This window comes from Limulus polyphemus, unplaced genomic scaffold (assembly GCF_000517525.1).
Source record: "Limulus polyphemus unplaced genomic scaffold, Limulus_polyphemus-2.1.2 Scaffold837, whole genome shotgun sequence".
Taxonomy (NCBI): Eukaryota; Metazoa; Arthropoda; class Merostomata; order Xiphosura; family Limulidae; genus Limulus; species Limulus polyphemus.
The window spans coordinates 251,658-265,810 of record NW_013666447.1 but is presented as its reverse complement, the minus strand read 5'-3'; the positions used below and the strand labels follow the sequence as shown (position 1 = coordinate 265,810).

Below are 14,153 nucleotides of genomic sequence, written 5' to 3'. Positions count from 1 at the left end.
CAGGATCAATTAGAGACTTCTATTTCCCTTCTTCTTTCCCTTGTCGGTGACCTGCATTGGTGGTTGGACAGGGCTCACACTTCAGCAAGTGTCTCGCTCCCCCCCCCCACCCCCATCTAGATTTGCATATCTTCACAGACGCTTCCCTTCTGGAACGTACTCACCCATGGACTTCATGGGTGAAGGAGATAGCTGCCACCCCTTTGATTGAATAAACCAGGTATGGTGTGCTTTTCAAGATAGTTTTCGTGGTCACCAGTTACAGTGTCCCCAGTGTTGAAATCCCTCCAGACTCTCCACCACATTTCTCTCCCCTTTTTCTTCCAGTGGAGTATGGGAGTCTTTACTACTTTCCAGTTCCAAGCCACTGGGGTGGTGGACCATAGAGGCATCATGATATTGATATACGATACAAGTAATGTTAAAACCATTCAGTTGGAAGTAGGATGGTGGTGTTCTGCTGGTGTAGATGATAAGATGTCCTCTAGTTTGATGCTCCATCTCTGTACAGATTTATCTGAGGGGATGTTGTAGCTTTGGAGTGAGCTGTTGTAATTGCAATTCATCTCTTCAATTGGGATCCCTCATCCATGGATGTTGGTTCTCAGTGACTGGATTTTTGATTCATAGCTGAACCAGTCCACACAAGTCATCACACATGTATTATAGGTGTCTCTGCTCCTCACTCAATTATTGTTCCCTCCACTCGCGTTGTGGGTCACAATTGTCAAACTTGCATATTAATACAGTTCTTCTTATGCTATCTTTTGATGTTTTTCATATACTGAGGATATTATTGCACTGGGGTGGTTCCTATCGAATAGTTTTGAGTAGGTTAGTTTCCATTACAGAGACATCTTTATTATGCTGATCACCTGGATGTCAGGTTCTTGGATCAGTTAAACAACTTATCATATTGCTATCTGTGTCCTGGTAAGAGATTCCCTCCATTCTGCTGAATTTGAGGTGCAGATGGTATGTTCATCTTTCCTACTCTCACCAGATGGCTGGGTTTTGGATTATAGTTAACTTGCTGGCAGTATGATCCCCTTTTCTACCCCCACATGGATGTTTGTTCCCAGTGGCTGGGTTTTGGATTGTAGTTAACCTGCTGGCAGTATGATCCCCTTTTCTACCCCCACATGGATGTTTGTTCCCAGTGGCTGGGTTTTGGATTGTAGTTAACTTGCTGTGGATGGTCAGCCTTACAATAGCCACTCTACACCTTTTACTGTCACCCACATTAATGTACTTTATGGGATTGATATTCCAATCTATTGTAGTTTGGATCCCTATCCAACCACTGTTCTCCCTCATTTGGATGAGTTCTTCCCATTTTCCGCCTATGTCTGTGACACCTCTTTCCACTCTGGGCAAAGAGTCTCCTATGTATGATCCTCATACTCTTTTAGGGTGTTCTTTGGATGCTTTTGAGGAATGCTTCTTTGTTTTTCCCTCCACCTATTCAATGTGGGATTCTAGCTATTTATGTGAGTGAAGGTTATATACTGTATCAGAAGTTATAATTTTCCAATACTGAAAATATATTTCCGATAAGCACTTACTGCCTCTCACATTTTCCCACCTTTCTCCCCACTAAAAAATGGTGTTTCCATTTTTAGTAATAGTTTGGTAGAATAGAAATGCATCAGGAAAGTGTGTCGCACTCCTATTGGTGGAAGCTTGTTGCATGAAGATTTACATACGAGTCGCAGTTGAACTATTGATTGTAAAGTATGTGGAAGCTCAAGGCTTGTGGCATGCAAAACATTTTTTGCATATAGATGGCAGCACTGAACAAGAATAGCTATTTATGAGAGAGGAGGTAAATACCTATCAGCAATATATTTTCAGTATAGGAAAATTATAACATTCTACTTTAGACTGTGGTTCTTACATTTTTAACTTATTTCTTTCTGTCGCTTTAAAAAATGTGCAAACTAATTAAAGGAATAGAGCTTGTATAACAAACAAAGGTCTCTTGTCAAACTGACTCCATCTTGGTGATTGATGGAGCTAATACTAGTGATCAAAGCTGATTTTATTTTTAATATGATTTTATTCCATTTGAGTTTACAGTTTTTGTATTTCTGATTTATGAAAATATTAAGTGTTTATTTTTAAATGCTATATCTTCCAAACAATGCTCCAGAAAAAAAAATCTATATATATATATATATATATTTTTTTTTTTTTTTCCTCAAATAAAAAGTCCTATGACATTGGGCAAATGTTTATTCTTAGGCATTAATCAACCTTCTACGAGGAAAAAGATTTGAATTCTGTGAATCTGTAATTGTTTACTGTACAAGACGAGAAGATACAGAGCGTTTAGCTGTAGTGATTCGTACCAGCTTGCAAGATGTTCGGTTGGATTCGTCACAACCACGAGCAGGCACCAAAAAGGGAAAAAGCCAGGGTATGGTCATTCTAGTATAATTTTATTTAATATATGAATGTCATGCATTATGATATCTAGTACTGAATAAAATAGAATTACGAAATTAATTTAAATCCAGTGGACGAGAAAATCACTTGACAAATATGTCATATTGTAGATGACACAGATGTTAGAAAGTGTACAATTTTTTATTGGTTTTTATAAATTTGTCTGCTCTTCTTTGACTTCTATTATACTTCACATACATTTCTTTAAATGATGTCAAGATATTTGACATGCATCACTTTATTAATTCTACTAAGATAGTAAGAATGCTTAACACCTAACCCTGTTCCTGTGAAACTGTACATAGCAATATTTACAATAATAACAAATTTACTAACTGTATCTTAAAGACATTTAGCAAGGTTTTTACTTTTAGTAAACATTATAAGTCTTTATTATAAATGTACGATGTTTCAACAAGAATGTCATCATAATGATTATCATAATGAAATAAGGTATATCCGAGATATAAAAATTGTTGGATGCTATGAGAATCAAGTTCCCTTAACACCAAGTTACAGAATCAGGATATTTTGTTATTGTATATTGTTATCCATTTTAAAATGACCATAGAAGCTTCTGACTTAAACTAAGCTCTTTATTATGGTTATAAACAACTATGTCAAATACAATTATGCAGTTTTGAAAACAACCTTGAAAGTTAAGGACAGATGGATGGGGCATTTGTCATGGGTTGTGAAAGTTTATTTATCTCTCAGTAAATGGATATTAGGAAGTTTACACTGTAACATTAGACTTTGGAACTGTCTAAATATTGTGTCTAAAATAAATTAGACAATGTACATGTTGGAATTTTTAAATTATACTAACTAAGAAAAGAACATTGAAAGCATTCTCACATTTTGTGACAACAAAAACAAAGATTGAGAATTTTTTAAGTATATTCTTTTGAAATTAAGAAATTGAAACTTGTATAAAAAATGTTAATTATAAACTACATTCTGATGCTAATTATATTGAAATATGTCAGTAATAAAGTTATAGAAATTGTGAAAGTAACTCTTAAAATCTTGTAGTGTGCAGAAGAGCCAAGCCATTCATATAGATTAACTGATATCTGGTGATGCAGTACTTTATTAACTGATATCTGGTGATGCATTACTTTATTAACTGATATCTGGTGATGCAGTACTTTATTAACTGATATCTGGTGATGCATTACTTTATTAACTGATATCTGGTGATGCAGTACTTTATTAACTGATATCTGGTGATGCATTACTTTATTAACTAATATCTGGTGATGCAGTACTTTTTATTAACTGATATCTGGTGATGCAGTACTTTATTAACTAATATCTGGTGATGCAGTACTTTATTAACTAATATCTGGTGATGCAGTACTTTATTAACTGATATCTGGTGATGCAGTACTTTATTAACTGATATCTGGTTATTTGACATGCAGTTCTTTGGTGTTCTCTAAATAGTTGACATGCAATTCTTTGATATCTGAATATTTTGCATGTAATTATGTGGCTGATGTAAAATTTGAGAAGTTGTTCCGTGACAAATGTCTGGAAATTTGAGAAGAAATTCTTATAAATAATAGCGGGTGCCTACGAAAAAAACTAACATACCTTCAGACCCATTTTATAATTTCTGCATGAAACCCCGTAATACAAAACATTCACTAGTTAGCTTGAAATTAATACATTAAGTATTTTGGAAAAGATATAAATATAGATTAAATCTTTTTATTTGTAAAACGTTTGTATATCTTTGTTTGATTAAGTTTCAAAGGGATCAGTTGTAGATATTGAAGTTTATAATTTGAATTAAATGGCATGAACTTGGAAAATTGAAGAATGCCACCAATAGGTATTTGAAGTGTACTTTCATTGTAAAGCTTGTTCAGTTTTGATTAAGAGGTTCATCCAGGCACTGGAAATTCTTTTGACAACAAAAATCATGATATTTTATTAATGAAGATGTTTAAATTCTGCTGTTTCAGTTTTCAATTTTAAACACTGAAAGACTTTAATTTAACTGGTTTTCACACCTTCTACCTGGTGATTGGTAATGGTATTCTTACTGTTTAAATACAGTATACTCTGAGGAAATCATAATGAAATTTGTGATATTAACTGAGTAGTCGTTAACATAATATACAGTTCTCTACAGTGGGATCATAATTAAAAATATAAATATACCAGTGCTTGGAAGCTTCTTTTAACTATTTAATCCATGCTCTTGTTTAAGTTATCAGAATAATTGTTTTTGACCCATTTTGATGGAAGCTGTAATTCTGGGATTTTTCTAAGCTGAACTACCACTAACAACTGTGTGTAACTTGTAATCATAGCTGAACACAACACCACAGAAGACATTAGTTTAGGAGGTTTCAAAATACATTGCAGAACTTGTAATCTTAACCAAACACAATACCTCAGAAGCTATACGTTTATGGAAGTTTTAAGAAACATTTTCACACACATCTGTACAGAACTTGTAATCTTAACCCAACAACACAGAAGGTGTTAGTTTAAGAGGTTTTTTTAGATACATTTGTCCAGAACTTGTAATCTTAATCCAACAACACAGAAGCTATTAGTTTAGGAGTTTTCAAAATACATTTTCACAAACAGTTGATGGAACTTTTGTTCTTGATCCAGCTCCAAGAGCATTGTTAGCTTGGGATGCAGAAGCTTATCATGCGGGCTTGACAGCAGCAAAAAGACGTTCTGTGCAGAACAAGTTTATGAAAGGTATGTTCTTAAGATCAGCTAATAATGGAGATGTTTTAATTTTATTTTGAGTAGGAAGCAAATTTGTTCTCATGTGAACTTGATTTTTACAAAATATGATTGGTGATTGCCATCTGAAACTGTTCAACTTCCTTTTAATTCATGTCTGTAAATGTCACTGATTAATTTTTTATTTAATAGACTAAGAAAATTCCCTACTTTATTTATTATAACATTTATATTTAAATGAATAGGAAAAAATTTGAATTTAAACATTTTTTATATATACATCTGCACAAAATTGAGTTGTATGAAGTAGGATATTGCAACTGCTTTGTTTTCTTTAAATTACAAGTATTGTTCAAAATTACCATCATCTCATGAAATAAACCTATTTCAAAATGTATGATAGAGTATGTGAAACTAAGAATAAACATACCTTTTTTATTATATTATACTGGTATGTTAGTATTATAGTTTAATAGTACTAAAAAAAAAACCCAAAAAAACTAACATTATGATTATAACTACTTGAAGATATGTATCATGATAAAAGTATTCAAAAATTGAACAAATAATAGTATGTTAATCCTGTAACAAACTTTGAAGATTATAGTGATATACTGACTATATCATTTAAAATAACACTAAACATATACAGTATAAAACAGCCAATCACATGTTATAATGAAACAACCAATGCCATGTAACATAACATGCTATTAATCTATAGTGATAATAAAGCAATCAGTAGTAGATACTTAAATATGATAAGAAACATACAATGTCATGTAACATAAGGTACTAAACATCTATAGTGATAATAAAGCAATCAATACCAAACAATTAAATAAAATGATAAACAACCAATGTCGTGTAACATATTGTACTAAAGAGATACTAAATCAATCAATTTTAAACATTTATTTTAGGAAAGCTGAGGGTAATTGTAGCTACTGTGGCTTTTGGTATGGGCTTAGACAAGTCTGATGTTAGAGCTATCATACATTACAATATACCCAAAAGCTTCGAAAGCTATGTTCAAGAAACTGGCCGAGCTGGAAGGGATGGTGTGACATCTCACTGTCATTTGTTTCTTGATCCACAGGTGAGTTTAGAGAAATGTGATGATCTTTTCTAAAAGATTTATTTTTTCATTATTATTGACAGATTTAATTACATTTGACCTAAATTTAATGTATGCTGCCATTAATCAATCAGGTGGTTTGTCCACCATTACAATAGTGAAAGAAAACACATGCCTAATCATAGCAATATCGATCCTTTATTTCCATTTCTTAAACTGCTATTTACTTTAAGAATTGGAAATGGATATGTAGTTTGTCTGCTTTAGCTTGTTTACAGTTGTACCTTTAATGTTAAAATGGCAATGATGATGTCTTAGTAAAGATGCCTTTATATACTTCATCTGACAAGTAAAATGGTGTATTATGTGTGCTAGGTATGTTTTCATCATCTTTTGGCAATATGTTCTCACCACATTTGGCTTCTGGGACTGAATAGAAGAGAGGCGTCTTGGCTCTGTATTTCTTTTAATTCCTATCCAGTGCATGCTATACCCGTATAGTTATTTCTAACTGCGTGTACTGTTCTTACATGACTTCATGAGTGTCCTTGTCCTGCCATGCATGAGCATCATTCTTTTAAAATAGTCTCATCTTGTTTACAACAAACATACACTTCATTTGTTTTTGATATATTTTGTGAGGCACGGATGTCTGCTTTCAACATAATGTCATTATTTTCATATATCTGATGCAAAATTTGACTTACATAATCACTTTGGAAGTACTTGTAACTCTGCAAGCATTTAAAGTTTTTCATCTCCTGACCACCAACTACCTTTTATTATGTCAGATAGTTGCCATACATAACATTTGGCCAATTTCTCATTGGTCGATTTAGTAATTTTATTTACATTCAGTGTTTTTAAATACTCGCTATCTGATTCCATTTCCGTTACAAATAAACGATTTGTTGATAGTATGACAACTTGTGTGCGTTTTCTTCCACTACTGCATTGGCAACAGTATTGCAACTTTAGCAGCTGCGTCTAAAAGTAAGGGTGATAATTTCAAAAAACATGTCTAAATGTTGGAAGATATGTTCCCATTGGTTTAAAACTCTGTAAACATTAAATGTAGGGTTGTTTTGCTTAGCACAACTTACTGATTCTGATACTTTCGCAATAATTTTCAGCATTAATTAATATTATTTTTTCAGTTATCTGTAGTGCCACTTATGAAACAAACTAACAATCATATGCTTTAAGACATATTATAAATTTTTAATAATTAATGTAATAAAGGCTGATAAAAGAAAAATTCAAAATGAGTTTCTTTCCCAAGAATATTAAGAAGTTGATTGTATTGTTGTTATTGAAAATTCATGAATTTTAAACTGGATGTAAATAAAAATAAGTAGGATGAAGCTATTAGTAATTCATAATTATTATTAAGTAAAAATAAACTAACAGTGGATAATAGAATGATAAAGTAAACAATAAAGCTGTCAGTGTTTTAATACTTGAATGATGTAAGTAATGACCAAAACTAAACATTTGTTTAAATAGTGGTTTATTAGCAATTATAATGAAACTAATAACAGAAGGCAATGTTGTCTATCCCAGGACTAGTTATAATCAGACAACTAAAGCACTGAAATTAAATTTTTAAGGAAGTTAGTTTTACAACATAAAACATATTTTTGTCTTAAGTTTCCATTTGTTATTAATTATAACATTTGCGTGGGTAGTTCTGCAATGATATTTTTTAAAAGTTTTCTGTGTGGTATTTTTTATAATATCTGTTCTTTGTTGTTTATTTGTTTTTGTATAATACGTGAATCAGTTCACATGAAAACAAAACTTTTTTTTTATCTATTAAGGGACGTGACCTGTATGAACTTCGTAGACACATTCATGCTAATGGTGTAGACAGAGGAACAGTTAGAAAACTGCTACAAAAGGTTTTCCTACCTTGCAAATGTTATATACAAGACACTGACTGTAAGAATGATAACACTGAAGAAAAGGTGAAGTAAACAATCTTAGTGCATGATAGTGTGTGAATCGTATTGTGTTAGTTTAAGTACTTCAGTTGACTTTGTAAATTTTACTTGGTAAATAGATTGATGATATATGATAAGGCATGGAGATACCAATTAGCAATCAGACATGTTAATCATGACTGACGATGAAAGGTTTTTAAAAATGTTTTTTTTTTATTAATTATTGTGTGGTATACTCTGGCACACAGATTTCGTACAGAGCAGCCACTTAGAACCCACTAATTAGAGGTTTGAAAGATATTACTCCACAGAGTATGATTTTGTGTGTCTACAAATTTGACTGCTCATCAACAAAGAAAAAAGCAATACACAAGATGCACAACATAATAATCTTCATAAATGGACAAACAAATAAACCATTACAAAATAAAGGCAAGTATTTGTTGTGAGTGTTAAAAAAGAAGTGTGCAAAATACCTTTAATAGGCCTCTCTTACCAGACCAATGTGAACTCCTCTGCATGCTAAAAGAAAATGAAAATGTTAAAACCCTCACGTTAGACCTGAAACAAAGCACAGAGAATACTAAGTTTACCTCACTAAAGTTAAGAAAACTGTAGATTCTTAAAACACTGACAGTCTTCTGAAAAACTGTGAGAAACCTTTCTTAACAGGGAAGAACCTGGCTTTAAATATTCAACACAATATTAGCAAAGTCTTGTTACTCATGCGACACTCCTCGGACACACGACCTGGAGCCATACACTATCCAGCATAGGGGCATGGTTAGTCCCAAGGCCATTACTTGAGTTGCCAACAGAAGAGACGGTTCTCTATCTCAAAACGTCTGGTGAAGTAATAGCTGTCCTCTGTATAAGAGAACCTAATGGCAAATTAGTGAATCCAAGTTCCATGGGCACCAGAGTAAGTAAAGCTGAGTTGTTCACTTGAGCAACTCTCTGCTTCCAACAACTGAAAAAAACACAGAAACTTTGAAAAATGTATATATTAACTAAGGGATAGCTAACACGTGGTACAGTCTTCACTATATCTAAAGACAAAAAGCATACAGAATACATGAAAAGTTTTTTTGGTGTACAAAACTTGAAGATAGAGTTTATGTGCGGAAACATCTTTTAGCTGAGTTCTTGCACAGATTGTAAAATATAACATTGATAAATGGAAACATCGGCACATGTAGATCTTGAAAGTCGAGTTGTTCAAAACTTGAAAATATCGTTGATAACTGGACCAATTGTTGAGATGTTGCAAAGGAAATATCTGCTGAAGCTTTTCACCAGACACTAATCATAGCAGAACTGTCTGGAAAATGATCTATAGGAAATAGTACAGCTTATAAAATGAGTCAGATCAGCGTAGGCCGGTAAGGCAATCACTGATTGGCATGTCCTTAAGCCAATCAGAAAATGTCACAGACCTACTGAAGAATGTGTAGATTGTATAGGAATTCCGTTTATCAACGTTATATTTTAAGATCTGTGCAAGAACTCAGCTAACAGATGTTTCGGCATATAAAAGCTATATTCAAGCATATAGAATACTTATAACTTTAAACCAACTAGACTGATATAACTTAGAAGTAAGAAAATTCTACATTTCGTTGTAAAATATACAATGAAATAGCTGATGCTTCATAATTCTCTGCTATAATGAACATTATTTTTTAACAAGGCCTACTGTAGATCTTACACTGTATTCCAAGTGTTCTTTATTTGCAATACTGAATTGAGTTTATAATTGTAGCAGGACTTATTCTTAATGCAAATATTAACACCTTACTAATGTATAAAAGTTTTTTTGTTTTTAGTATGTTAAAAAAATTGCAGTATAGGTATAATATGTTGTGCATTATTTCTAAGCTTGTTGGGTCAATGTTGTGGTATGCAGATATAACCTATCCCACTGTCGTATAAAATTGATCTTTGATATAACAGAAAGTTAATTGAGAATTTTTATTGTGAACCTCATAAATCTAGGCTAGGTCGTATGCTAACTTAACCCTTGATGTTACTGTATGGCACAAGTCAGTCAAGGATGTTATCTTCTGTTTCATGTGATATCTTTGTTGTACTCAATCCACCTTCCAAGAGAATGTAGATTGTTACAGCAGTTTTGTCACTTTTAGACAGATTTATTTCAACATTGAAGTATCTTAGACATGCTGTCTTTTATATTTGTCAAAATTAATGTTCCATTTGCTGACTGTCTTTGTTGATCTGTTTTCAAATTAAAGCCAGGTCTCATTTGTCTAAACATATACTTTTGTCAGAATATTTTCTTTCTTCCATATATTTAATTTCAATCAGTTTAATATGTTTAATTTTAGCAGCAGCATTTCCTACCATTTAACATGATTGGAATTTATGTCACTGATTTGTTCATTAATATAATGTTTATCTTTTGTTATCCTTACATCAAGGCTCATCTTTTTCACTTAACCATCAAGAGATGACCACACTTGTCCGTCCACATACTACATACTTGACCTTTTTCTTTGGTGAAAATCAGGAAATTGGGTGCTCCAACTTTTCTGAGTCCAGGAATACTACACAGCTAAATATTTGTCCTGATTTACTCTTAAACTGTGCAGGATTCAAGTTTCTTGCACATTTGGTTGCTTTATGTTAGATAATGTTATCTTCATATTCCTTTCAGAGGTACATAGTAAATTAATAAAGCTTCATATGTTTAATAGGTTAAAAATGAGGATTGTCAGACAAAGAGTTGTCCGGGACACGAGGTAGCTTTTCCTATTGAGACTACTGTACAAGACCTGGACTTGAAGGAGGAAAGTAAGTCTTTATTTCTCATTATTTGCACTTGTATTGTTAATAAATAAACTAATGAAATACAAGAAAGTTTGACTAAATGATTTTACTTAGAATTCAAAAAAGTTTGTTTGAAATAAGTAAAATCATTTATTTTCTTTCCCAAGCATATCATAAGACTTGATTTTTTTTTCTAGATATATCCACACTTCTGTGTTACCTGGAAATTCATCCAAACAGAAGATTTCAGCTGTTACATCCTGTTTATGCTACCTGCACTGTTCGTTGCTATGGAGGACCTAGTCAACTTAGAGCACTTGCCCAACATGTAAGTAATTTTTAATTCATATTGGAATGTAAATTTTTAAGTTTGATAAAAGGTAAAAATTATTTTTGTATGCCACGTTGTTTTCTTTGGTCTAGCTGAATAACCATTCAAAGATACAGTATTATCTTAACCTTAGTTTATTTTGAAGTTGAAATTAAAACTCATAGTGGTGTACTGTGTACAGCTAATTGTTGTATGCATGAGAGTAAGATACATGAAAGTTTTACCTGTGTTTACGTATTACAACTTGTATTGATGTATTGTATATAACTGTTTTGTGCACGAAGGTTTTACCTGTGTTACATTGCTTACTTCTACTTTAATATTTCTTGGAAGAATAACAGTTGGGTATACAGAAATTGTGTTTTGTTGTTAGATGTAGAAAACTTTGTATAGAATAATAAGGAAATTGCAATGTGTTTTGTGTTTTTAGCCAGATTGGCTCAATTTTGTGTCATACTTCTAAGTAGAAGTAATAGCATTTTTTGGCCTATATTTGTTTATTTACATAATTACACTTTTAGAGTCCTCCTATAGCAGCTGCCTTAGCCCTACAGCGTCGTAAAAGCCAGAATAAAACTGCTCAGTTGCAGTTTCCAGTGGTCCAAGTGGCTTCTCGAATGGGTTGGGATTCAGGTTTAGTAAAGAAAAGTTTGAAACAGTTAGAGTGGGATAACAGTCACTTGAAAAGTGAGTATTGAAAGTGTTGCATAATATTTTGTTTTCCAAATATAACAGAAAAATTTAAGTGATAATTGTCATTTCAAAGTAATTTCATCTAATACTTTTATGCAACTGTAATTACAATTTTTTTTCTTTCTTTACCTTTTCACTAATAGTTCATTTTTAAGGTTTCATTTTCTTTCACTATTTTTTATTTTTGATTATTTATGTTGACACATGTCAGCAGGTGTCTGTGGGCGATAAAACGTTATCATTGGCAAAGACACTAGCATCGGGCAAAATTTTTTAAACTTGCTTATTTAGGTAACTGTTGTGGAACGAGGCGAAGGTTAAAATATATTTTAAAAAATCATTAAACCTTTCATATATCAATTTTAAAATGCAAATAATACATAATTAACTAAAATATAATACAAAGGTAAAACCTAAATGTAATTTAACTGTCTATCAAACTAATATGTATACGGCAAGAAAAAGTAACTATGCACTAGGGAACAGCGTCGAACCAACAGTGTATTGGGCAGTTAGAATTGTTGCTACCATTCAATTCGTGTAAGTATGAAGTTAGCCTTGAGAAAATTGTTCCATGAAATCTGCTCTTTCTATTGGTTATAAGCATGCCATTCAAATATAATCTGTTGCTGGGCAACAGCCCTTTCTAATTTTGAAAGTGAATATGGCTTCTATCAGAGGGGAGAATGATACAAGCTTTTTCTTGGAATGTTTTCAGTTATAAGGTGAAACGTATTTTGGAATTTTATCCTGTACTTCGAGAAGGTTGTCTAGAAAATCTGTTGGGCTACTCAGACTAAGCTGAGCAGAAACAGAAGAAACCAAAGATGAGATATTTTAACTGCATGCGTGTCATGTGACAACAAAACTGAAGTTTTAATTATTGTTTATTTTTAAGTAAAGGAATAAAAACTTAGATAATATAAAATTTTGAATTATAACATACTTGATAATGCTAATTTCATTAAAGTACATTGATAGCAAGTGGATTAATTAAATTTTGAATGTAACTCAGTAACACTTTGTGACATGTGTAAAAAGGAGTTTAAAAAAATCATGTTGTCTTGAAAGGGCTAAATATTCATAAAGGAGCACCCCAAAAATGGGAGATCAGGTCTTTTTTATCTCGGGTTTAACTTAACCAGTTTACTATAAAATTGGTATTAGTATATATATATATATTCTAAACAATAATCTAAGTTCACATTTTGGAAATTTGAATTCCTATAGAATCTGATCAACAAATTTTTAATAAAATTGCCATGTAAAAGATTACAAAATAAGCATATTTGTTAAAATTTTCATATTAGGGCCATCTAGTAGGGAGGGAATTTACTGCGTTTAAAGGACAGTTAAGATTGAATTTATGGATCTTTATTTTCATTTGACAAAAACTTTTTATAACTGGTCATTTAAAACAAGTACAAGCATTTTTTTAGTTGTTTACCTTGAATTGTCTTGCATGATTTACTAGTATTAACTAACCCTAAGACAACAACTTTGTTTATCAGGTGGAGGCAATTGGAAGAGAACAGGAGTACTTGTTGAGTTCTCAGACTCAGCTTTCCATATTTATGCTCCTGGTGATTTAACCGATGATGAACAAGATTCCATGTTGGATTATCTGCATGGACGAGTTGTTTTGCATGAGAAACGAGAACTTCTTAGACTTGAAATGATTTATAATGTATTTCACAGGTACTACAAAAAGTTTAAAAACCATTATTATTACTTTAGTTTAAAACAGAAGTGTGAGAGATTTTAAAATTAAACAGTTTTATGTTTATAAAAGTACCAAAAATTATAATTAATTAGTTGGGCTTTTTTATTTACGTATATTAAAAGATATTTACTCTATTTTACTAGTGAAAGGAAACTAATATTTTGCACAAAATTGTTTTAATGACTAAATGTGGTGGTAGAGTGACTTTTTTCAAATATTCATTTAAAATTTTGGTTTGTGAAAAAATAACCTGACACAACATATTTAGTTGAAATATGGCAGGTTTAAATGTTAGATGACTTTGTGAAAATTATACTCTTTATTAATAGTTTCACCAGCTTTAACCCGATGACTACCAGAAACTAACTTTCTAAGTAGCCAATGCAAGTCTTGCTATATGTCATTCCAACAATAAAACTATTGGTTAAAAAGTTT

At 31.9% G+C, this 14,153-nt stretch overlaps 1 protein-coding gene across 1 annotated transcript in view; it reads left to right on the top strand.

The window, feature by feature from the left end:
* The window catches only part of LOC106460792 (ATP-dependent DNA helicase Q4-like), a 69,235-nt gene that overhangs the window by 52,615 nt on the left and 2,467 nt on the right, over positions 1–14,153 (top strand). Inside the window, exons 13-20 of the mRNA XM_022387583.1 lie at positions 2,245–2,419; positions 5,083–5,175; positions 6,087–6,262; positions 8,062–8,208; positions 10,899–10,995; positions 11,169–11,299; positions 11,824–11,989; positions 13,507–13,693. Of these exons, the coding sequence (XP_022243291.1) occupies positions 2,245–2,419; positions 5,083–5,175; positions 6,087–6,262; positions 8,062–8,208; positions 10,899–10,995; positions 11,169–11,299; positions 11,824–11,989; positions 13,507–13,693 (1,172 nt within the window). The remainder of the gene's footprint in view (positions 1–2,244; positions 2,420–5,082; positions 5,176–6,086; positions 6,263–8,061; positions 8,209–10,898; positions 10,996–11,168; positions 11,300–11,823; positions 11,990–13,506; positions 13,694–14,153) is intronic.